The 23,333-nt window shown below is 50.9% G+C and overlaps 3 protein-coding genes across 8 annotated transcripts in view; 1 reads left to right on the top strand and 2 right to left on the bottom strand.

Annotated features, from left to right (window-relative positions):
- Positions 1-2,977: 2,977 nt before the first annotated feature.
- On the bottom strand, positions 2,978-6,227 carry STOML2 (stomatin (EPB72)-like 2). The gene is made up of 10 exons (XM_010846106.1): positions 6,088-6,227; positions 5,711-5,848; positions 5,143-5,242; positions 4,967-5,025; positions 4,783-4,884; positions 4,506-4,640; positions 4,212-4,356; positions 4,015-4,094; positions 3,657-3,785; positions 2,978-3,254 (listed from the first exon to the last, which is right to left on the bottom strand). Exons 1-10 carry the CDS (start codon positions 6,130-6,132, stop codon positions 3,117-3,119), a joined length of 1,071 nt encoding a protein of 356 aa, XP_010844408.1. The 5' UTR covers positions 6,133-6,227; the 3' UTR covers positions 2,978-3,116.
- A 905-nt stretch (positions 6,228-7,132) lies between these two features.
- On the bottom strand, positions 7,133-19,111 carry FAM214B (family with sequence similarity 214, member B). Of its 6 annotated transcripts, none has more exons than XM_010846100.1 (9): positions 19,028-19,111; positions 11,109-11,252; positions 9,893-10,862; positions 9,694-9,752; positions 9,418-9,523; positions 9,139-9,297; positions 8,776-8,844; positions 8,517-8,692; positions 7,133-8,377 (listed from the first exon to the last, which is right to left on the bottom strand). In XM_010846100.1, the coding sequence occupies exons 3-9, from the start codon at positions 10,784-10,786 to the stop codon at positions 8,224-8,226; spliced, it is 1,617 nt and encodes a 538-aa protein (XP_010844402.1). In that variant the 5' UTR covers positions 10,787-10,862; positions 11,109-11,252; positions 19,028-19,111; the 3' UTR covers positions 7,133-8,223. The 6 variants fall into 6 exon arrangements, with proteins under 6 accessions (XP_010844402.1, XP_010844401.1, XP_010844399.1 ...); XM_010846099.1 differs by lacking the exon at positions 19,028-19,111 and adding an exon at positions 18,543-18,716; XM_010846097.1 differs by lacking the exon at positions 19,028-19,111 and adding an exon at positions 18,554-18,711.
- Positions 19,098-23,333, top strand: part of UNC13B (unc-13 homolog B (C. elegans)) — a 226,051-nt gene continuing 221,815 nt past the window's right edge. Inside the window, exon 1 of the mRNA XM_010846104.1 lies at positions 19,098-19,165. Coding sequence (XP_010844406.1) covers positions 19,159-19,165 — 7 coding nt within the window. The 5' untranslated portion in view covers positions 19,098-19,158. The remainder of the gene's footprint in view (positions 19,166-23,333) is intronic.

Raw genomic sequence — 23,333 nt, 5'->3', positions numbered from 1 at the left:
GTCCTTTATTGAGCCCATCTTTGCATGAAATGTTCCCTTGGTATCTCTAATTTTCTTGAAGAGATTTCTAGTCTTTCCTATTCTATTATTTTCCTCTATTTCTTTGCATTGATTGCTGAGGAAGGCTTTCTTATCTCTTGTTGTTATTCTTTGGAACTCTGCATTCAAATGGGTATATCTTTTCTTTCTCCTTTACTTTTCACAGCTATTTGTAAGGCCTCCTCAGACAGTCATTTTGCTTTTTTGCATTTCTTTTTCTTGGGGATGGTCTTGATCCCTGTCTCCTGTACAATGTCACAAACCTCCATCCATAGTTCATCAGGCACTCTATCTATCAGATCTAGTCCCTTAAATCTATTTCTCACTTCCACTGTATAATCATAAGGGATTTGATTTAGGTCATACTGTCATGTATGGATGTGAGAGTTGGACTGTGAAGAAGGCTGAGCACCGAAGAATTGATGCTTTGGAACTGTGGTGTTGGAGAAGACTCTTGAGAGTCCCTTGGACTGCAAGGAGATCCAACCAGTCCATTCTGAAGGAGATCAGCCCTAGGATTTCTTTGGAAGGAATGATGCTAAAGCTGAAACTCCAGTACTTTGGCCACCTCATGTGAAGAGTTGACTCATTGGAAAAGACTCTGATGCTGGGAAGGATTGGGGGCAAGAGGAGAAGGGGACGCCAGAGGATGAGATGGCTGGATGGCATCACTGACTCGATGGACGTGAGTCTGAGTTAACTCCGGGAGTTGGTGATGGACAGGGAGGCCTGGCGTGCTGCGATTCATGGGGTCGCAAAGAGTCGGACACGACTGAGCAACTGAACTGAACTGAACTGAACTGAATGGTCCAACTGCAGTTGGAATTGTAAAATGGTACATCAGCTTTTGAAAAGTTTGGCAGTTCTTCAGAAGGTTAAACAGACTTACCATATAACCCAACAATTCCGCTTGTAGGTATATACCCAAGGGAAAGGAAAAACATGTGGCCACACAAAAATGTGCACATGAAGGTTCACAGTAGCCTTATCATAATAGCCAAAAGGTGAAAACATCCCAAATGGCCTTCCTGATGAATGGACGAACAAAATATGTTATATCTATACAACAGAATATTGTTTGCCAATTAAAAAAGAAAGATAAAGTATTACAAGTGGTTACATGCTGCTACATGAATGAACCTTAAAAACATGCTAAGTAGGAAAAAACCTATCACAAACTAGCACGTACTTTTCCCATTTATAAGAATACATAAAGCTACAGACACAGAAAGTAAATTAGTGGTTGTCTAGGGCCCAGGGGAGAGAGGAATGACTGCTGATGGGCACCAGGTTTTGTGGCAGGGTGGGAATGGGAGAGCAGTGATGAAAATGTTCGACTGTGACAGTTGCACGACATATGAACATATTACACATTATTGAATTCACACTTGAAGCAGGTGAATTGCAGTGTATGTGAATTATCTCAGAAAAACTACCATTTAAAACAAAACAGAAAACCTCTCCAGTGGTTTCTCATCTCGGAGTTGAGCCCAAATGATTTTAGTGGCCCTAGCAATCTACACACCCTCTCCCCACCTCCTTATCTGATTCATCTAGCTGCCCTTTATTTCCCGAACTGTGTCCCATCCACTGCAGCTCCTAGCTCTTCCCAGTAAGGCAGCCACTCTCTGCCTTAGGTGTGTCTGCAATCTCCTGTTAGCTTTACTCCCAGATGGCCAGGTGTCTCTTCCCCTCATCTCCATGTCTAAGCTTAAATGCACCATCAGTGAGGCTTCCTGCAACACGCTACTTAATGTTACAGCCCCATCAAGTTCACCATCTCCCTTCCTTTAATTTCCTCTGTAGCACAACTCATCAGCATCTTATTAACGATTTGTCCCCTCCAAATAGAATGTAAGTTCATAGAGAGTAGGAAATTTTATTACTGTATCCTCTATTCCTGGTGTATAGTTGGGATTCAATAAGCAGTTATTAAATGGATAAATAAATTCTAATTCAGAAATATTTTGAAATATCCCTCTGCCTTCATCCCCAAAGCCCCTTCTCTGTTAACCCTCTAGGACCACTGAGGCAGCCCTCTTACTGTCCTTCCAGCCTCCCATCTCTTTCAGATCCCCTGACCACATAGCAGCAGGGCGGCTCTATCTAAACACTGATTACCTTAATCGTCTTAAAATTCTTCATGGGAAGGGGAAAAAACCCTTCACGCCTATGCATCAGCCTCCCTTCGATAAAGTCCAAGCTTTCAGGACCCTATCTCCCTGAGATTTGGCCTTTGCCACACAGTCACATCCCTTAATACCCCACCCTTCAGCCAGAAGTTCTAACTTCTTTGGAGCCATGGATCTTTGCATATCTTAGTCCCAAACCATCATCTGATGAGTCCATCAGTTTTTCCAGCCTGAGCCCAGTGGCAGGGTTAGTAACCTTGCTGCCCACAGTGACATGCTCCTCCCCACAGGATCCCTCAGCCAGAACTTTCCTCCACCTCAGCACGCATCACTTTGTACCTCAGTCTGCTTCCTGTGAAAACAGGGATGACTGGGTTTGGGTTCTTTTGTAACCTATGTCTAACATTGAGCTTGGCACATGGTAGACATGATTCAATGTCTTTGAATGAACGAATGAGTGTCCTCAGTCCCCGAGGACCGATGAGCATTAGGCAGCACTACTCTACAAGGGCAGTCCTCTTTCTCTTTAATAAAACCCCAATACTTGCTCAAATTCACAGCCCCACACTTAGCAAGAGGGGGGACTACTCTCCCCAGCTGGCAGTTTGGTAGACATATGGCTTAATCCTTCCACTATATCCCACAGCTTCTCCTGAAGACAGGCAGGATGACTGACACAAGGTTCATTCTTATTCACGGAGGAATCGGTTCCCAAGACCTGACAGGACTGGAGGTTGGCAGAAGTCATCCAAGGAAAACACTGGTGACTTTCCCAACTTCATTCCCCAAGCAAAGAGGACAGTTTCAGTTTGCCATTGGCCAGTTTATTACATGATTAAAGTTCAAATAAAAAAATAATAACCAAAATCTTGGCAGGGAGGCTAGAACCAGAGTCTGGCAGTGCTGCTTCCCTGTTCCCCACCTCCCTGCCCAAGCCCAGCTCCATTAACTCAGCTTGACTCGATCAAGTTCCTCATCCAGACTCGCATCTGTGCTCCGGGCATCTCTGCTGCTCCTGCTGGAGACTGAGTCCTGGGCTTCCGGTATCGGGGCTTTGGTGAGGGCCCCATATACACCCATGGCCTAAGGAGAGGGTCAGAGAGACAGCCATCAGGACACGTGGCAGGAGGCACAGCCCAACACACCAATGGCTCAAAGGAAGAAGGGAGAGCTGGGGCCAGTAAACTTGTTTTCCCTTTCTCTCTCTTAAGCCTCAGTCTTGAAAGTTTTGGAGTCTATTCTAGGAATGTTACACACTCCCAGCGCGGGGTCACCCTCAAAATGCTAATACAGGTATCTGCAAAAAAAAGGATGTCTCAAGGGGTTTCCTTCCATCAGGGATGAGTGGAGTGTCTCATTCAGGGGACGAAGAGAGGTGTAGGTCTCAGGGCACTCTAAAAGTCTCTATGGTGGAAGTGACGATGGTGGCGGGACGGTCTTGGTCTCTGCCACTGGTGCTGTGCTGGGTCCTCAGGGCACTCTAACCTGAGCCACCATACTGGTAACGTCGCCGGGGTTGGAGGGCAGCAGGATGGTGTTGGAGTCCTTGGCCAGTTTAGAGAACGCGCTGACGTACTGCTCGGCCACAGTCAGTGAAGCTGCTGCATCTCCATTCTGTGGCCACAAGGAGGATAAAAATCAGAGATCACAGACTTGGAGGGGAAGGAAGGAAGAAAGTAGAGAGAAATCAGGTTCCTAGAAAGAGGACATGCAAATCACAATACAAGAGATCACAGAATGCGGCTCAATGGAACCGAAAAAAGCAAGAATTTCCCCCAGGGTAGAAGAGAGAACCCCTTCTATTGCCAAATCCCATCCCTACTCCCACCCAGGAGCCTCTCACATGTTGTGTCAGAGCTGCAGCCAAGATGCGAATAGCTTCAGCTTTAGCCTTGGCCTTGGCCAGAACTGCACTGGCCTCTCCTGAAAGAAAAGAAGAGACAGACCTTGATCTATGAGGTCAGGGTACCCCAAAGCTGTCCTTACCAACCTTCAAAGACCCACACCCTGTTCATCCCTCAGCCTCTACCCTCTGCTGACCTGCTGCCTGATTTATTTGTTCAGCCTTCTCTGCCTCGGAGGCCAGGATCTGTGCCTGCTTCTTTCCCTCTGCCACGTTGATGGCTGACTCTCGAGTCCCCTCAGACTCTAGAACTGTGGCCCGTTTCCGCCGCTCTGCCTCCACCTAGAAGCCCCAAGCAACGAGAAACCAGAGTAAAAGAAAGACCTGACACCGATCTGCAGTTGGACCCATTTCAGTAAGGAAGAGGGTCCAGGTTTCCCATGCAACTGGAGTCTCCTGAAGTAGTCTTCCCCACTCCCCCCGTTCTCCACCTGCATCTGCATGGACTCCTTCACCCGGGGTGGTACATGGATATCCTTGATCTCATAACGGAGGCAGCGGATGCCCCAGCAGTCGGCAGCCTGGTTGATGGCATCCACGATGCTAGCATTGAGGGACTCCCGCTCCTGGAGGACGAGAGGTGGAAGTTCCATGGCCTCAACTCACCTATCAGTAGGCTAGGTGAAGAAGGTCCAGAGACTGATCCCAGAAAGGACTGAGTGCCAGGTATGAGTCCTCAAACCCTAACTCTGGCTCAGATCCCCTTACCCGGAAGACTTTGTCCAGAGAGAGTTTGCCGAGCTCTGATCTCATGGTTGTCTGAGCTAGCTGGGTGACAGCATACTCAGGGTCTTCCACACCATAGCTTGCCTGAAAGGGGCATGGAGTCTGTAAGTGGCTTGGGGCAGGATTTTAGGAAGGAGAGCAACTCAGGAGCTGCAAAGGTAGATACCTTGTAGGGGTCCATGATTCGGAGGTAAAGGACTCCATCAATTTGCAGCGTTACATTGTCTGTAGGTGCGGGAGCAGGAGAGAAAGAAGGTCAGGCCCCTGGGTTCCAATGAGCTCTTTCTCCTGCCACCATGGCCTAACGGCCTCAGAGAACCCGTGTCACCCCGCACCCCTCACCAAGTGTCACAGCAGACTGCTCAGGCACGTTGATGACAATTTCCTTGAGACTCTGCACATATCGGATCCGGTCTAACACAGGGATGAGGATATTCAAGCCCTGGGAAGAAGAGTCATAGGTCTTCAGAAGGACGTGGGACTGTAGGGTTGGAATCTAAGCTAGGCCTGGAGTGGGTAGGCAATCAATATAGATTCTGCCCAGAAAACAGAAGACTTGGGATGACACTGATAGATAGGAAGGTAAGGGTAGAAATGTCAGGCTGGATCTTCGAATGGAAGGGAAAATTAAGGGAACAGGAGCCAGCAGAGTAGCCTTCTCCATGCAGACAGGTGGAACTGAGAGGGTAAACAGAAGAGATTCCCAACATGGGGCCTGTGGGATGCTAGGGCAATAGGAAAAGGTGGTAAGATGGGTATGACGGTCAACAGTCTGGGCCCTGCCGGGTTTGGTCTAGGGTGTTAGAAGCCAAAGGCGAAGGCAGGCCCCACCAAGGTCTCACCCCATCCCCCCATGTCGTGAGGGAATTGGGATTCAGGCTGGCCCGTGGTGGGCAGAAGAGGTTCTCACAGGCTCCAGGATCCGGTGGAATCGGCCCATTCGCTCCACCACCCAGGCCTCCTGCTGTGGCACAAACAGGACCACGGTGTTTCGGGGCAATCCAGAGGAGGCGCGGCGCGGAGCGCGGGCAGAAGCCTGGACGGAGCCCTGAAAGGAAGAAGGGGATTTGCAGAGGCCCAGCCAGCCAGGCAGCCCGCCCCTTTCGGCGCCCGTCCGGGAGTCAAGTTCCTAAACCACAACCCTAAAGGGTTCTCGGAGAGGGACTCATGTGAGTACCATAACCTCCGACCTCAGTTCTCTCCCCAAACTTAGAATCTGGCCCATTCCCAGTTGAAGACCCAGGTGATTTCTGGCTTGATCCTTAGAAAAGGATGCCTCGCACTCACCTTCAGCAAAAGGGCCCCAGTCCCCCGCGCCGCGCGCGCCAGCATTTCCCACGGCCACAGGGACCTCCGGAACCAACGAGACGCGTAGCAGAGCGGTCGCTCTAGATGTCCGGACCTGAGCCTTTCCTCCCGTATTTCCAGCCCCCCGGATGTACTTCCGGTTTTCCTCTTTCCCCTCCCCCTCCCATACTCAGCCAATCAGCGTTACTTGGCAGAAGCGTGAGTCAAGTTGCTCCCGGTGAGACCCAGATCTTCCAGAGAGCGCCCAAGGCCGAAGGTTCTTGTTCTCTCTGAACAAGCCCAAGCTTCCCAACACAGTGACCAACTGGAGGCTATTTCCCACGTGTAGGTGGCCCAGATAAGCCTCCCAGAGTTCTTTACCCCCACTGGAGACTCAGTTTACCCTTCTGAGCGTATAATCGCCCCATCTGTCACCATAGCGACCAGGCGACTGGCGCTGCCTCAGAGCCAAGGTTGCCATGGTGACATTCTCTGGTAGTCCTGCTGTGTCGTACCCAGCCCTCCCACTGGGGACTGACCCCATTCCAGTTGCCATGGTGATTGGGCCTAACAGTGATTGGACTGAGATTTCTCTCCCATCTTTTCCCAAGGCACCATAGCTTTTCTACCTCTACCCCGTCAGGGTCTATTAGGCCAGGTTCCTTTACACACCATGGTGCAGCACACAGCCCCAAAATTCAGCATTCACCCTGCACACATTTCTGATGCTCTGGCACATAGGACTTGCATAGTCATCCTCATTTTACATATCAGAGTGCTGAAACTCAGAGGAGCTAAAATCATCAATAGAACCTGTATAAGAATCCAGATCTACATTCGAAGTTCAGCTTTCATGGCAGAACCTTCCCCATCACGCCACCCCATTATATGAAAAGAGCTAGACCAGACCCTAAGAATCATGGGGGTCTCCCCTAAACCTCCTGGCCTCACACCTTTTCCCTGGGAAAGGGCAGAGTCCCAGCTCCAGTTAGGTCCTCCCATCCCCATTCCCATGCTGTCCCCAACAGAGATAAGTAAGGCTTAGTTCAAGTTTCCAAACAAGAGTTTATTCTTTCTTTTTTTTTTCTTAAAAAAAAAAAAAAAAAAAATACCAGGTGCGATTTTTTTCCTGGGTTGTTTTTTTTTTCAAGTTTCAGCAAATGTTTGTTCCCCTCAGCCCAGCCCCAGGCATCAGAGCTAAGGCTGGGTCAGAGTCTAGACTGGGGAATAGGGTAGTTGGTAACTACATGACTGAGTTTGAGGGGTGCCCCTCACCCCAACTGAGGTAGGTGGGTCAGAATCTGGCCAGGAAGGAGGAGGCACCCTAGTCCTTGGCCCTGACTCTGTACCCTGAACACCTTCCTCAGTCAGGACCCCAAAGCAAAGAGACACAGGCAGAAGGAGGAGAGGGACAACCGGAGTCTGGAGTCCTAGATGTGTGCACAACTGCATGCACACGCTCTCTCTCACATACATACCACACACACAAACATACACACACACACAAACATACACACACACAAGTTGGCTTTCAGGAGGGGTGAGGTCAGGGAAGTGAAAGGCATTGGGATGGACAGGGGAAGCTGAGCCTTTGGCTGGTGACTCAGTTCTTCTGGGATAACTTCTCTGCTCTCAGCTGAGGGAGAATACTTCTCCCACAGCCCCCACATCAGCCTCTTCAACTCCTGAGGTTGGAGCAATATCTGAGAGTGGGAAAGGAGGGGGGGCAATGCCAATTATCAGGTTTGGGAGGTTACCAAGGCAATCCAATTTGAATAAATTATAAATTAAAAATAAATAAAATAATAAATGGCCCCTGCCCAGGACAGGGAGGCAATGCTGGCATGACTTGCCTGGGAACTTAGGACAACCTTGGGGTAGCTCCAGTTCCTCCCCACCGTCGCAGCCAGCCTGGGAAATCCCAAGGGAGGGGCTGACACGTGGAGGACCCAGAACAGGGCAGAGTGTGGTAAGGTCAGAAGCTTTAAACACCCAAACGGTCAATTTGGGCATGAGCATGTCGAGGGCTTTAATTCAAGCCTGAAGGTCTCTCGCCACCTCTCCAGGTATTCACTCTGTCCAAGATGGAGCAGGATGGGCAGGTCCTTGGCCCAGAGGGGTTCAGGGCATTGACAGTCAGGGCAAAGGTGAGTAACGTGGATTGTGAGGGGCCTCGGTCACAGCCTGCAGTTCGTAGGGGAGCCCTGTGTCCAGTTCCAGGCTCCGGCGGGAAAAAAGCAGGCGGATGTCGCCATGCAGGCTTAAGCGGCCTGAGCGGGAGCTCCGGAACCTGGGGGAGGACAGGGTGATCAAAGTAAGACTCCAGACTGATAAGAAGCGAGGGGAGATCCTATTCAGGAAGGACATACCTGGGTTGTGGAAAAGATACCTAGGCCTCCTGCCCAGTGGCCCCGGGGCCCTGTCCTCACCTGAGGTGCAATAAGTAGCAGAGGAGGCGGCGGGTGGGGCCAGCATTCCCCTCCTCACCCACAGGCACCAAAAAGAGGCGGTGGCGCAGGAAGGTCATATGGGCAGCAGGCATGTCCGAAAAGTCAAAGGTCACGAGGAACATCTTCACCACAGTCTGGTTGGGGTTAAATAAGGTCTGGGGACAGCACAGGCAAGGTTGGTAGGGTCGAGGGGATGATTTCCACTCCCCACTCCCAGTCCCCCTCGGGGAAAACTCACCACTTGGATGGTGCCCACCTTGGGCACGCTGTAACCCTTCCTCCCCAGGGGACTCAGGTCCACGACGCCCTGGGAAGGCCAAGGAGTTATCAGTCAAGTAGGGTGTGGGAGATCCCAGACCACTCATCCATCTCCACCATCTCTCATTCTGGGACTTGGCCCCTGCCCCATACAAGAGTTCTCTCCCACTAGGCCCTGACTCGTAGGTAAGAACATCTCAAGAATCCCTCCAGAGGAGTTCAACCACTGCTCTCCACCTGAGTGCCTTTTCCCAATAAAGTCTTTTGCATTGTTAATTGAAAAAAAAAAGAATACCTCCTGCTTCTAACCCCTCATGCCCTTTGGGTTGAGGTCAGGTCATACCAGGAAGGGAGCCGGGGCATTTTGCTCAGAAACATCAAAGAAGGTGACAGTGACGGGCAGCGTGACATGCTGAGGGCAGTAGGATCCACTAGCTCCAATCTCTGCTGTGAAGCCCTCAATGCGGCCGGACGGTGCGAAGCGTCCTCGCAGCAATGATTCCTGGGGTTAGGGTAGGGAAACATGTGAGAAAGATGCTATCTGTTTTCCTTATCTATCCAAGCCACATGCTACCATCCCTTCCTGCAAGACCCACCAATCAAGGAATCCAAAGGGAACTACCTCAAAGTTGCCCAACAGGGTACGGCTGACAGCAGGGGTAGGAACAGGGGAGGCACTGGGAGGGCTCAGCAGGCCTGGTCCCTTCCGGAGGCTTCGAAGGGAGCTCCTGGTAGGGGAGAGGACACACGAGTGGGCTGGTTGACTTGAGATGTTCTGGGATGTTTGCTATTGTCCTTTGGCCCCACCTAAGGCCCCTTCCCTGAGGTCCCCTTGCCTGGGGTTGGAAAGAGAATTACAGACTTCTGCCCCATTTTCAGGGAGAAGCAGGGCACTTACAGCTTCAGGCGACGGGCACCTTTCAGCCTCCGCCCCATGGGATTACAGTCTGTTGGGTCCTGTGGAGAGGAAAGATTAGGTAAGGATACTAGATAGAAGCCAGGCTCATCACAAGCTCTCATAGGAACATACCTCAAGCCATCACCTTTCCTCACACAGATATCCACGTAAGAGCAGACTACTTCCTCTCCTGGCTTACCAGCACAGGCTCCTTGGGCCCAGGCAGCAGGTGGCTCCAGAAGGGTGTGGCTTTGGCATCAGAACTGTTGGCAGCAGAAGGGTGGCCCAGGGTTCCCCGGCGCCTCCGAGGGGCTGGCCCCTCATCCTCAGAGCTGACATCCAGGGCTTCTCCAGCAGGAAGCAGCCTTCGCTTGGTGGGGCAGGGGCCTGGAGGTCCGGGGCCAGGGGGTGTGTGCTCGGGGCTGCACCCATTGGCAGTGCCAGGGGACTCCCTAGGCCAGGGGCTGCCCCCATTGCCCACCCCAGACACTAGGCTCTTACCCCCTATTTGTGCAAGACTGTGCAAATCAGTGTCAAGTGTGTGCAGCTGGCCTGGAGGGGCTGGCCCCAGGGACGACCCCAGGGACCCCTGTCCCCTTGGATCTGGGGAAGCCCAGTCTCTGGTGTGCAAAGTACTGCAGGAAGCATTTGATGGGGGCAAGGGGGAACTTCGGGCCCCCGAAGTCCAAGGTGAGGTGGAGCTACCTCCTTGTTCCACAACACAGAGGCCGTGATGGCAGAAATGTTGGCTGGCCACGCCCAGTTTCAGCCCCAGTCCCTCTGGGCCCAAGAGCCCCACAGTAGGTGGCTCTTCAGGGGACAGTCCCTCTCTGGCCCCTAGTCCGGGGCCTCTCTTCAGCTCCCTGGGACCCTCGGTAGGTGGGGCTGGCCGTTTCAGGGCCCTAGGAGGCTCAGAGGCACCAGCTGGAGGGGAAAAGATGGATACCTGGTAGACCCCGGGGGATGTCGCCCCCCCCGCTGGGCTGTAGCCCATGAGCAGGCCACCCTGGAGGGCCCCCTGCCTGACTGCAGGCTGCGAAGGGCCAGCCTCTGGCTCTGAGGATGGAGACGTCTCCGCCTGCACGTGGCGCATGAAGCCCCGCCTTCGGTCAGGGGGGACCCCCCCCACAGCCTTTATGCTGGGCTTGGGCTGGGGGGCCTGGGGACATCTGTGCAAGAGAAGAGAAGAAAAGATGGTAAGAGGAATCCATGAATCGTCTCCCTCCCAGATGAAATTCAGATCCTCCCCTGGACTGGAGAGGTGACCTTGTGAGGTTCCAGGGGGGTGAAGATAACCAAATGCCCCAGATGGATTGATGGAATACAGAGGACACGCTCAAAGCTGCTGAACAGGTGACCCGTTTCGCTCAGGTTTCTAACTGAATCTGCTCCCCCTCCCTCTCTCTGGCACTCACCCCGATGAAGAGGCCTTAAGCCTAGCTGTGTGTTCTCTCTTCCTGGCTGATGTCTTGCTCTCCTAGCTTGCAGTCTGGTCCATGCCTGCTGCACTGGCAAGGTGACTGCCACCATTCCGTGCAGCTCCTAGGCTCAGCTGGACCCTGAGGAAAGAAAAATGGGATAAGCCTGGCATAAGCCAGGATCTCTGGAGCCAGTGGGAGGGCTGCGCTCACAGAGTATACCCCAGGACATCCTCCTCCAGTTTATAGAGGACATACTCCTTCACAGTACCCCTGCAGAGACGGAAGCAGTAGTCTTGGGATCCAGGGCCCAGAGGGCAGAACTGGGTTGTACAAAGAGTCACAGAGTGGCAGGTCTTAGCTCATTGTAATAGGATGTGACAAGTAAGTTGAGGGAGGAAAACTACTTGTCAGGGCCACCAGCTGGGGGACTCCTGCCCTAAATGAGATGGGGGATGAGAAACCCCAAGATCCAAAAGACCATGACAACTGAAAGGTGGCCAAGGCAAGAATTCAACTCTCCTAGTCAAGGCCACTGAGTTACCCAACTCCTTCCCATCTACCTATCTCTAAAGGAACAAATGCCACTCCATAATTCTCAGGGCAGAGGTCTTACAAAAATATCCCCCCCAATCAGGGCTCCTTGGAAGTACAAACCTCAGGCTAGCTCAAAGTGGGTCTTTCAGAGTTAAACTCCCAATTGTCCCCAGCAGTCTGTCCCTTTAACAGGAAGCAACAAATCTAACCAAAAACAAGTCTAGAGGGGGCAGGGTGTGGAGGAAGCACTGCTAGAAGACACTCTCCAGGGCCTGCCCCTCCCCCAGGCTCTGCAAACTAGAGATAAGGCAGTGACAGCCAGACAGCTGGAGTGCCTCGCTACTCCTCCCCAACACATCCAACACCCCAAAACTCAAACCACTGCTTTTCTGCCTGGGTACAAGATGGTCTTCACTAACTCGTCCACCCTCAGGAGCCCATATTGGGTGAGGAGATGTCAAATCAAAGGCTCTCTTCCTTCACGGGAGAAAACACTGCAAGCAGGATCAAACTTATGCTTTGGTCAGTCGCCTTTGCTGCCTGCTATCCACAAAACACTTTCCTTTTCAGGGGGGAATGTCCCCCTATGCCTATCCAAGTCTTACCCTTCCTCCTTGGCTAGGCCAAATGCCATCCTCTCCATAAAACTTCCTCTGGCTGTCCTGGACCATAAATATTTGTCTCTTCTGAGACTTCACTTACGGCAGTGTCACTGTCTCCTGTAATCCTGCAACAGTTTTGCTTGCTCTTGTAGGTAAGACTGACTATGGGATTCTTGAAGATAGGTTTTACTTGAATCCTCTGCCTGACTCCAGGCACGGGGTAGGCACATAGCAGGGCTCAGAAAAGTAGAATACAAGCCCCAGAGATCTGGGCAGCGGAGAGTGCAGAGAAGAACTCCCAACATGAGAGAAGCAGGGAGATTAATTGTATGAGGAGAATCAGTGACAACAGAAACGGGGGCGGGAGGCAGGGAAAAAGGGAAGCTTTGCATCTAGGGACTGAAAAGCTTTCCTACACCAAGTTCCCATCACTGCACCCTACACTATCCTGTTTCACCAAGTTCTCATTAGAACTAGAAGCCCTAAGAAAATTCTGGTTCCCTGTGGTGGGGGGGGTGTCTGGAAAGGGCAGGATGCCAATGGCAGCATTGTCAGAGGGTACAACCTGTACTCAACTCTTCCCTCCTTGCCTCTACCCACCCTGTACAGATTCAGGAAGGGCCTTTTCCTTAGCACTCCCACCCCTAGGTCATCCCAGTTGACCTCTTCAGCCCTTGCCCTGGGGAAGCATCATGATGACAAGATGCCCTACTTGACCCCAGCATGACTGGCATCTGCTCATTACCCCAGAGCCCTCTCAGTTCCTGCCCTGTCAATGAAAAGCTCTAAGACTCACTTCTCTGCCACCCAGCCAGTCTGGCTCTAGTCCATGGCTTCAAGCTGACTCATGGGGCAGGACATGGGGAGGGGGAGGGGCAGGATAGGCCAAATCTCACTCTGGGAAGGGGTGGGCAGCAGCTGGCATCAAACAGCTGTGCCAAGCTGTGGCTGGCAAGGACTACAGCTCCCAACATGCCAAGGGAGCAAGGCCAGAAAAAACAACAAGTCCCATAATACCATGCGGTCCGTACCTTCAGACACCTGCTAGGCCTGAGAGGTGGGATAGGTGGGTGTTGAGCTCCCAGACTTACCTTCCCTTTCCCTTCAGTATTAAAGATATCCATTTCTACCCTGATCAAGGAAGGTGGCAAGAAGAATTCTTCATGTGCTTTCCACATTCACCCAGTGCAGAAAGAACTGCTACCAGCTGCTCTACATTTTGTCCCCCAGGCGTCTGCACAAACTAGGGAGGCCATTCCCAAGGACCACTACTGTGGGTAGGTAGGTTACCCTGTGCTATTTCACCAAACACCTTGCCTCTGGCCTAGAGCCCTCCACCCTTCCTGGAGAGGAAGCAAATCTTAGCACCTCCTCCAAAATGAGCCCAGGAGACTCACCCCAGCACCCGGGCTCTAGGACTCCTTGTTCTGACCGATCCCCCACCTCCTATTTAGCCTCCCAGGTCCTGCCTCACCTTTCTCCTCCTCACAACCTGGGACAGGCCCCATTCCCTACTGGAGCTTCGGAGATTTGCTATTTCCCCCTACCACAAACTCACCCCGTTCCCAAATTGGCTCCGCCGCGGCGCCGCTGCTCCGGGCCCTTCCGTCCAGTCCCGGTCCCTCCCCTCGAATGCCCGGTCCTCCCCGCCTCGGGCCCCCAACCCAGACAAAGGGTGGCTCAGGCTGAGTCCCGCTCTGCTAGGTTCTTCTCTGTCAGTTTCGTGTGGAACACTAGCGGGCCCTGGCGCCCGCAGCCCCCAAGCCGCTGCCGCGCCCCTCCCCGCGACTGTCCCTCCCCGTGGCCGCCCCGGCTCCGCGAAGCCGACTCCGCTGCCCCTCTGACTCACAGGCCATTTCCTACCAGCTGATGGGGCAGCCCGCCCCGCCCAGCTCCCCTCGCACCCCCGCTGCCGCCTTAGAGGCCGCCACGCCCCCCTCAAGCTACGCCCCCATCGCAGCGACCATACTCATTGGCCTAAAGGAGGCCAGCCTCCACACGACCTCACGTGTGAGGCACGCCCCCTTCAAAAGATGCCTGTCCATTGGCCCATAAGGGGGCAGGCCTACCTAGGGTTGCCCCGCCCATTTTAACCCCACAACTGCCTCTCAGCCTCTCTCAGCCCTGCCTTTTAACCCTTTCAAAGACGTCGGCCTCCCACTTCTCACCGCGCCCTTCCTCTTCAGAGGAAGGTTAATAGGACGGCCTAGGGCGTTCATAGACAAAGTTCGACAATCTCCAAAGTCAGCTTGCTCTTCCAACACTAGATTCCAAATATACCCACTCCCATCATCTCTCTGTGCCTTGCAAACCAGAGACCACAGGGCTGTTGAAGCTCAGGAAGCTTCCTTCGTGCCAGGATAAAAGGGTCTTGAAGTGGGATCTCATCTCCTTCCATTGAGAAATGGCATTCTTCCTTCTTTTTCTCTATATTGATGTTGTTTTGCCTTCATTAGAGGGCTTCAAGGGCTCCTGAGATAGGGATACATTTTAATTCAGGAACCTAGACATCATTATGTCTTTAAACTTTCATTTTGAGATCAAACTGCTTCAGTCTTTCTGCCAGTACTCTTTCTATTCATAAGCCCTTGTTCAAGGAGGCAGAGCACCCAGGAAAGTGGGATCGGAAGGCTTCTGCCCAGAGTAGGGGGAAATATGCCCAACTCTTGTGACAGAGCTCACCCCCATGACTCACAACTCCCTCGAAACTCCCCACCCTCCTCCTGAGTCACTGGGCCCCAAGCCCAGCTTAGACCCAACCAAATTAAGTGGCAGCAGAACCAGCATTCCTAATTCTTATTCTCTTATTACTGTAGCTCGCTAGGCTCCTCTGTCCATTGGATTCTCCAGGCAAGAATACTGGCGTGGATTGCCATGCTCTCCTCCAGGGTATCTTCCTGACCCAGGGATCGAACCTGCATCTCTTACGTCTTTCCTGCATCAGCAGGCAGGCTCTTTACCACTAGCGCCACCTGGCAAGCCCTATTCTTTAAATGACCAGGATGGAAACCTTTGCAAGGATTAGACATTAAGACACTTTTTAGAGGGACTGATCTATGGGCAAGCTAAGAAAAGAAACAGTCTTGTCTACTTTTCCCTCTGCACTTGTGAAGTCAGACAATTTGGAACTTAAGAGGTTGCTAAGACTGGGGTCTTCCATAGAAAAAAGAGGCAAACACCAGAGCCAAAAAAGGGAAGACCCAAACTGAGGCCCTGGAGAACTGGCATCAGGCAGGGCATGCTCCCTGGCCGTACCTTTGGAAGAGCGAAGTGAATTCTTTTGTAGTTCAGAAGGCACCAAAGCCCCAAGGTCCTTGTTTCTACCTTGCCTGTAGTGCAGGCCCTAAGGGCCCTGAAGTTGTCACTGGACAGTAGAATGAGGCTCTCCTCCCCTACTTCCTCCCTGTGCCCTAGACTTAGGAAGGACAAACCTGTAACAATTCCTCTAGCTTCCTTTCTCTTCACCTCAGACCAGGGGGGAAACCATGAAAAAGAAGTTGCCATGGACTGACTTCCTTGCTGGTTCCCTAATGCTAAGGAACAGGATTTAGGGAATTTTCAACACCCTGAACAAAGCTGCAGAGTACCAATCTAAGAGCCTACCTTAGTAAAAGCTTACTGGGAAGACAGGTAGACATACAACACTGTAGGAAAGAAATAATCCCTTGGTGACCCCACCTTGTTCTAACTAACTGCCAAGACCATAGGCCCAGACCTTAGTCATCTGCAAAAGCCTAGGGGCAGTAGTTCAGGGGGAAGGATCAAAGACATTCTAGGCCTCAGTGTGCTCTGGGAGAGCAAGCAGCGTTGTACAATCAAGAGGCTTTACCTAGCTGCCCTAAATTCTTACTCTGCTTTATTATTTTCATAGCAGTTATCACCAGCTGGCACTTCTCTTCAGCTCTTTCCCCCTCCCTCTCTTTTCTCTCCCCCTGCAGCCACACACACATTTCTTTCTCCCTGGGTTAGAATACAAGCTCCATGAGAGCTGCAACTCTGTTGTATTCATGCTAGTCCTCCCAGAATCAGTATCAGTACCTGGCACATAATAGGTGCTCAATAAATGTTGGCTCAAAGAAACATTGACCCCTGGGCTGAGTGAAGAGTATTCAGAAGCTGCTACCGCTGCTAAGTCGCTTCAGTCGTGTCCAACTCTGTGCGACCCCATAGAGGGCAACCCACCAGGCTCCGCCGTCCCTGGGATTCTCCAGGCAAGAACACTGGAGTGGGTTGCCATTTTCTTCTCCAATGCATGGAAGTGAAAAGTGAAAGTGAAGTCGCTCAGTCGTGTCCGACTCTTAGCGACCCCATGGACTGCAGCCTACCAGGCTCCTCCGTCCATGGGATTTTCCAGGCAACAGTACTGGAGTGGGGTGCCATCAGAAGACCTGGGTCCTAATGCCTGGTCTTTCACTATGAGACCTGGAGAAAATATCAGTCTCTTCTTTCTTAATTTCCAAATCTGTAAAATGAGTTTGTATAAACAATTACCACTGAGGCCTCTAGAACTCTGACCTTATACTGCTATCATCCTAATGGCTATTGTTCACTCTTAACCATTTTCTGAGGATGGGTCCAAGCATCTGGATGCTCTGCTGCTTGTATGGAAGCAGAAAGTCTATATACTCCAGCCCCTGCATAGCAAACCAATGCCCTTTCTCTTCAAGCCCCACCCACTCAAACAAATGCCTCAATCTTGAGGAAACTGGAGTGAGTCCACCCTAAGCCCGCCTCTCTGAGAGACAATCTGGGAAGCTGTGTTGCCATAGCAATCAGCTCCTCCTCAAAAGGCTTCAGCCTGCCCTTCTTTACCCCACCCTACCCCTCGGCTTTGTCTGGCTTAGGCACCCCCTCCCTCCCCAGCCAGTCTCTCAGCCAGAGGAGACTGGCTTGGGGCCCCTTTCAGCAACACTGTCACTCTCATTCAGCCACTGTGTGGAAAGCAGGCTTTCTCACCCTCTTGCAGCCTGCCCAGGGGCAAAAAGAACTCTGGCACTACATCAAGTCGCCTCAGGGAATCAGAGACTAGGCCCTAGTCTGGTTCAGATAGTCAGATTCCAAGCCAGGAGGGTGGGGAGCCATTCCCTGTCCCTCCCCCAGTGGAGACTGGAACCTCCCTTCCCAGTTCAGCCAACAATACTGGCTCACCTCTCAAAGCATGCTTCGCAGACCCTCAGCATTTCTCACCATTTCCCTCTCCCACAGAAGCCCAGAATTTTTGAGGGAATTAGGGTTCCCTACCCAGGAAAAGGAAAAGTGTGCAGAAATCAGTTTGTGGCAAGTGGTAAAAATGTATCTACCACTCACTTGGGGAGCTGCAGGGAGAGACCTTGGTAGTAGTGAGGGTGAGGTCTGGGCCTTGCTGCTGGTTACCTAGGTCTCTGGCCAATGAGTACAAAGTCTGGGGCAGGGCACAGCTCCTAGACAGGCAAGGACCAGGCCAGGCCCCAGGCGAGGAAGGAAGTGGGAAATGAGCACACCCAGAGCTTAAGGGCAGGGCAAAGTGGGGGAGGAGGGGAAAGGCAGGGACTAAGGCAAGCTTCTAAGAGGAACAGGAACTACAGTGAGGGGCTACCCAGAACCTAAGGGGGGAAGGGTCTCCAGGGACACCAGCTAAGGGAAAAATATCCCAGTCTCATCCAGACAGATACAGTCACACAAGCTCTAGTAGCAAGTGGGGCCTGCATACTCTCTGAGTGCTCAGGCCTGAAGATGGAGTTAGGAGCTGAGGAGCCAGGAACACTGCAGACTGGCTTCTTCACCCCAGTAATCCCATCACCCTCATCCCTGAGACACAGTACAAAAACCTTTTCCTGGAATCTCTACAAAGCCTCCAGACTTTGTCAAGGCACTAAGGGTTCTTCCCTCCTCAGCTGGGGCCTGCAACCCCTTCCCCTCACATAGTGCCCACAGCCCCCATACCTTCTTCCTCCACACAGTCCCTCCCACACTCTGGACCACTAGCCCGTCTCCATCACACAACGCCCCCTCCACTTTCCCCTAAAGCGCTTTCATATCCCCTCCCCCTCAAGTATCATCTCCAACCCTTCACTTCACCTCACCCCTTCACATTGTATTTCCCAGCCTCACAAAGCACTCCCGCCCTTCCCCCACAAGGGGTACCGGAGAATGCACCTCTTAGCCCAAACATTGAGCCCCTCCCTCCTCCCCCAGCTGTTTTACTCCATCCCCACCCCAGCATTTCTCCAGATCTTTTCCTTCCCTGACGTGATCCTCCCGCCTCATGTTTACCCAAGCGCACCCCCGTACTAGTCCATTCTTCCACGCTCACCCGCCCCACACCTGTAGTTCCGTGAGTCCCGTTGCAACTGGGGAGGTAGTGGATTGGAGCAGTTACATAGCTGCCCTAGCTGCAGCCTCGGCCTGCAAACCTCGCCCCTTTGCTCCGAGCCCCGCCCCCGCAACGACACGACCCACCCTCTCCGTTGTCCCACCTCCCACCTTCCCCTGGCTCGTCCCCTTTCCTAGTTTCTTTAATTCCTGGGGCTCCTCCCCTGTAATTCAGGTCCTGCCCCTTTCTGGCTCCGCCCCTTCCCGTCTTCTTGGCGTCTCCACATTGAACCTCTGCTGGTCTTTCGTCCCACCCCGGTCCCCGCTCCACCCTTGATCCCCGCCCCCTTCTGGTCTTTGCCTTTCACTAGGATCCGCCCCCTCGGATTCCAGGCTGGCAGAACCGGTGCCAGGCTCGCTTCCACTGCTAGCCCCCTCCCATCTCGGAGCCTCTCCTCCCCCCACCCCTTCTCTGGCTGGCCTCACCCCGGCGCTGGCGCTGCAGCCCGGAACCGCTGGTTTTGATTGGCGGCGGTGGCCCCAGTGGATGGCGGAGGAGTCAAAGTGATGGCTGCAGGTCGCCTGAGGGCCCACCCCGGACACGTGCGGCTTCTGTGATGACAGGTCTAAAGGGGCGGGGCCTCATCCCGCAGTGTGCAGCCTGGGCTGACCAGATCCGGCCGGAGATGGGGAGCCAGAACCTGCGCCAAAGCGCTAGCTTGTGGGCGCCCGAACCTGGTTGGAGCCCTCCCAGGCTTTCGAGCTGGTGTGAGCTGCCTGCGGAACTTGAGCCTCTTAGTGAAGGCGTCTGGGTTAGCGCGCGTATTTGCCCTAATAGGGGAGGTCTGTAGGGTTTGCAAAGTAGTGCAAAGAACTTCAGAATTCTGTGAAAATGCGGGAATCTGGTTGGCGGGGGTCTCAAGTCTGTGAGGAGGAGCAGTTTCTGTAGCCTACGGTGTGCAGGAGACAGGCAGTAAGAGTTAGGTCTGTAGCTGTGGAGGTAGGTCAGCGAGAAGTTTGTGAATTTTATGAGCCAAAGTAGAGCCTTTGCTTTGTATAAGTGTCGACTGAACTATGTGACTGTTACACACGTTCTGTAATTTCATTAGCGCCTGAGTCTTCAACTTCCCGGGAGCCCCACGAGTTCCCAAGATATGTCCAGGGGAGGGCGATGCTTACGAGCTACCGGTAGATGGCAGCCCAGGTCCCTTGCAGAGCTGAGTGGCTCTGAGCCCAGAGCCTAGTAAGCTTCTCGATGGAGCCGGAGGTATTGATGGCTGTGTGATGGACTGGACCTGGTAAAGTTATCTCGAAGTCTCAGATTCTTTAGATCTCTGTGACTTCTTTCTGTGAGTAGTTAACAAGCGGCTTTACTAAACACCAATGGTGCGCTAGGCAAAATGAAAAAAGAAAAAAAAATGTTCTGCTCTTACCGAACTACTCAGATTGTCTAATACTTCTATAATGCTCAGTTCAGTCTCTCAGTTGTGTCCAACTCTTTGCGACCGCATGAATCGCAGCACGCCAGGCCTCCCTGTCCATCACCAACTCCTGGAGTTCACCCAAACTCATGTGCATGAGTCGATGATGCCATCCAGCCATCTCATCCTCTGTCGTCCCCTTATAGAGGGTAAAATTGGAAGGGTTTGTGTAGTGGAAAAAGCTCAAATTTGAAGTCATTTGGTTTGGTAAGGACTCTAGACTAGCTGTATTGGGCAAATTACTTGATTACTAGCTAAATTTGGGTAAATTACTAGATTTAAAAAAACTTTTAAAAAAGGTTTTTATTATCAGGATCATTTTAAAAGTCTTTATTGAATTTGTTATAATATTGTTTTTGTTTTATGTTTTTGATGTTTTGGTGGGAGGCATTGGAATCTTAGCTCCCCACCAGGGATCCAACCCACACCCCTTGCATTCAAAGGCTAACGGCAACCACTGGACCACCAGGAAAATCCCTAAAAATAAACTTTTAATTTTAGAATAATTTTAGATTTACAGAAAGTTTGTGAAGATAGTATAGAAAGTTTCTGTGTACCCCACACTCAATTCTCCACTTTGTTCTCTACAATTGTTTAATAACATCTTACATTAGTATGGTACGTATGCTATAATTAATTAACCAATATTGATATATTATATATATCAATACATGTAAATAAGTATTTAAGATACATCCTAAAGGAGATCAGTCCTGTGTGTTCATTGGAAGGACTGATGTTGAAGCTGAAACTCCAATACTTTGGGCACCTGATGTGAAGAGCTGACTCATTTGAAAAGACCCTGATGCTGGGAAAGATTGAGGGCAGGAGGAGAAGGGGACGACAGAGGATGAGGTGGTTGGATGACATCACCGACTCAATGGACATGCTGCTGCTACTGCTGCTGCTAAGTCACTTCAGTCGTGTCCGACTCTGTGTGACCCCATAGACGGCAGCCCAGCAGGCTCCCCCGTCCCTGGGATTCTCCAGGCAATAACACTAGAGTGGGTTGCCATTTCCTTCTCCAATGCATGAAAGTGAAAAGTGAAAGTGAAGTCGCTCAGTTGTGTCCGACTCCCAGCGACCCCATGGACTGCAGCCCACCAGGCCCCTCCATCCATGGGATCTTCCAGGCAAGAGCACTGGAGTGGGTTGCCATTGCCTTCTCCGCAGTGGACATGAGTTTGGGTAAACTCCGGGAGTTGGTGATGGACAGGGATGCCTGGCATGCTGCAGTCCATGGGGTTACAAAGAGTCTGACACAACTGAGTGACTGAACTGAACTGATACACTATCATTAAAGTCCATACTTTATTCTGATTCCCTTAGTTTCTATCTAATGTCCCATCCAGGATAACACATTAGGTTTAGTTTTCATGTCTCCTTAAACTCCTCTTGGCGTTGATATTTTCTCAGACTTCCTTGTTCTTGATGATCTGAACAATTTTATAGACAATTTTATTGATCAGATATTTCAGATGTTTTGTAGAATGTCTTTCATCTGCAATTTGTTTGATGTTTTTCTGATGAGGAATCTCTTGCAAATCCATTTTCCCATTCTGTAGCTTGCCCGTTTATTCTCTTAGTGGAGTCTTTCAATGTGCAGAGGTTCTTTAACCTGTCCAGTTTACATCTTTTTGTTTATATTCAATGGTTTTTATGCTCTATTTAAAAAGTCTTTGTCTACTTGGAAATGAATATATTATCTTAGGTTATTGTCTAGAAACTTTATTATTTTACCTCTTATTTAATCATCTGGAATAGATTTTGCGTGTAGTGTGAAGCAGATGTCAAGATTCATTTTTCCCTCAATTATTCAGTTGAACCAGAAACTTTTACAAAAACTATTATAGTACAATTTCCAAAAAGTTAAGAGCAAGATTCTTACAAGAAGATAGAATGAACATATGTCAAAGATAAGCAGGTAAAGCATGTGTAATGAGCAATTGAGGAAATTAGGGGTTATATTAGTCAGAGTTCTGGGTGTGTGTATATGTAGAGATACAAATGGAGAGGTTTTATTATAAGGAGTTGGCTCACAGTACTGCGGAGGCTGACAAGTCCCAAGCTGTCAAGCTAGAGACCTAGGATAGCTGATGGTGTAGTTCCAGTTCCAGTCCAAAGGCCTGAGAACCAAGAAAGCTGCCAATATAGTTACAGTCTGAAAGCTGACAGCCTGAAGACCCAGGCAAAACTGATTTTTCAGTTTGAGTCCACTGGTAGGAAAAAAGACTAATGTCTCAGCTCAAAGGAAATCAGTCAGAGAGAAATTCTCTTCTTCAGTCCTTTTGTCTATTCAGGTCTTCCACTGATTAGGTGAGGACCCTCCCCTGCCCCACCACATTAGGGAGAGCAATCTGCTTTACTCAGTTAAAGTGGAAGTTGCTTAGTCCTGTCTGACTCTTTGGGACCCCGTGGACTATACAGTCCATGGAATTCTCCAGGCCAAAATACTGGAGTGGGTAGTCTTTTCCCTTCTCCAGGGGACTTCCCAACCCAGGTATCCAACCCAGGTCTCCGGCATTGCAGGCAGATTCTTTACCAGCTGAGCCACAAGGGAAGCCCTTCCTGAGTAAAGGAAGCTTTACTCAGTGTACCTATTCATATGTTAATTTCATTCAGAACCATCCTTATAGACATATCCAGAATAATGTTTGACCAAATATTTGGTACCCTGTGGCCCAGTTAAGCTGACACATAAAATTAACCATCCTGGGTATTCACAGGCATTTGAAAAAAGAATGCTAAAATGAGATTTTAGGTTAGATATAAAAGTAGTTAATGTCTACAGAATAGTAACACCATAACATTTTCTAATAATCAAATCCTTTGCATCATCACCAGACAAAAATCTATTCGTTAACATACGACTTCACAGAGTTAGCCTTTATTTTTGTTTGTTTATTTATTTGGGGGGTGATTTCTTTTTAAAAAATTTATTATTGGAGCTTTACAATGTTGTGCTTCTGCTGTACAACAAAGTGAATCAGCTGTATCTATACTTATGTCTCCTTCCTTTTGAGCCTCCCTCCCACCCCGCCTCCCCTCCCGCTCCTCTTGGGCATCACAGAGCACCAAACTCAGCTCCCTGTGCTATATAACAGCTTCCCACTAGCTACCTATTTTATACATGGTGGTACACAGAGTTCGGAGAAGGCAATGGCACCCCACTCCAGTACTCTTGCCTGGAAAATCCCATGGACGGAGGAGCCTGGTAGGCTGCAGTCCATGGGGTCGCTAGGAGTCGGACATGACCGAGCGACTTCACTTTCACTTTTCACTTTCATGCACTGGAGAAGGAAATGGCAACC

This window comes from Bison bison, unplaced genomic scaffold, assembly GCF_000754665.1.
Source record: "Bison bison bison isolate TAMUID 2011002044 unplaced genomic scaffold, Bison_UMD1.0 scf7180017864230, whole genome shotgun sequence".
NCBI lineage: Eukaryota > Metazoa > Chordata > Mammalia > Artiodactyla > Bovidae > Bison > Bison bison.
This window is presented reverse-complemented; position numbering and strand designations above follow the sequence as displayed.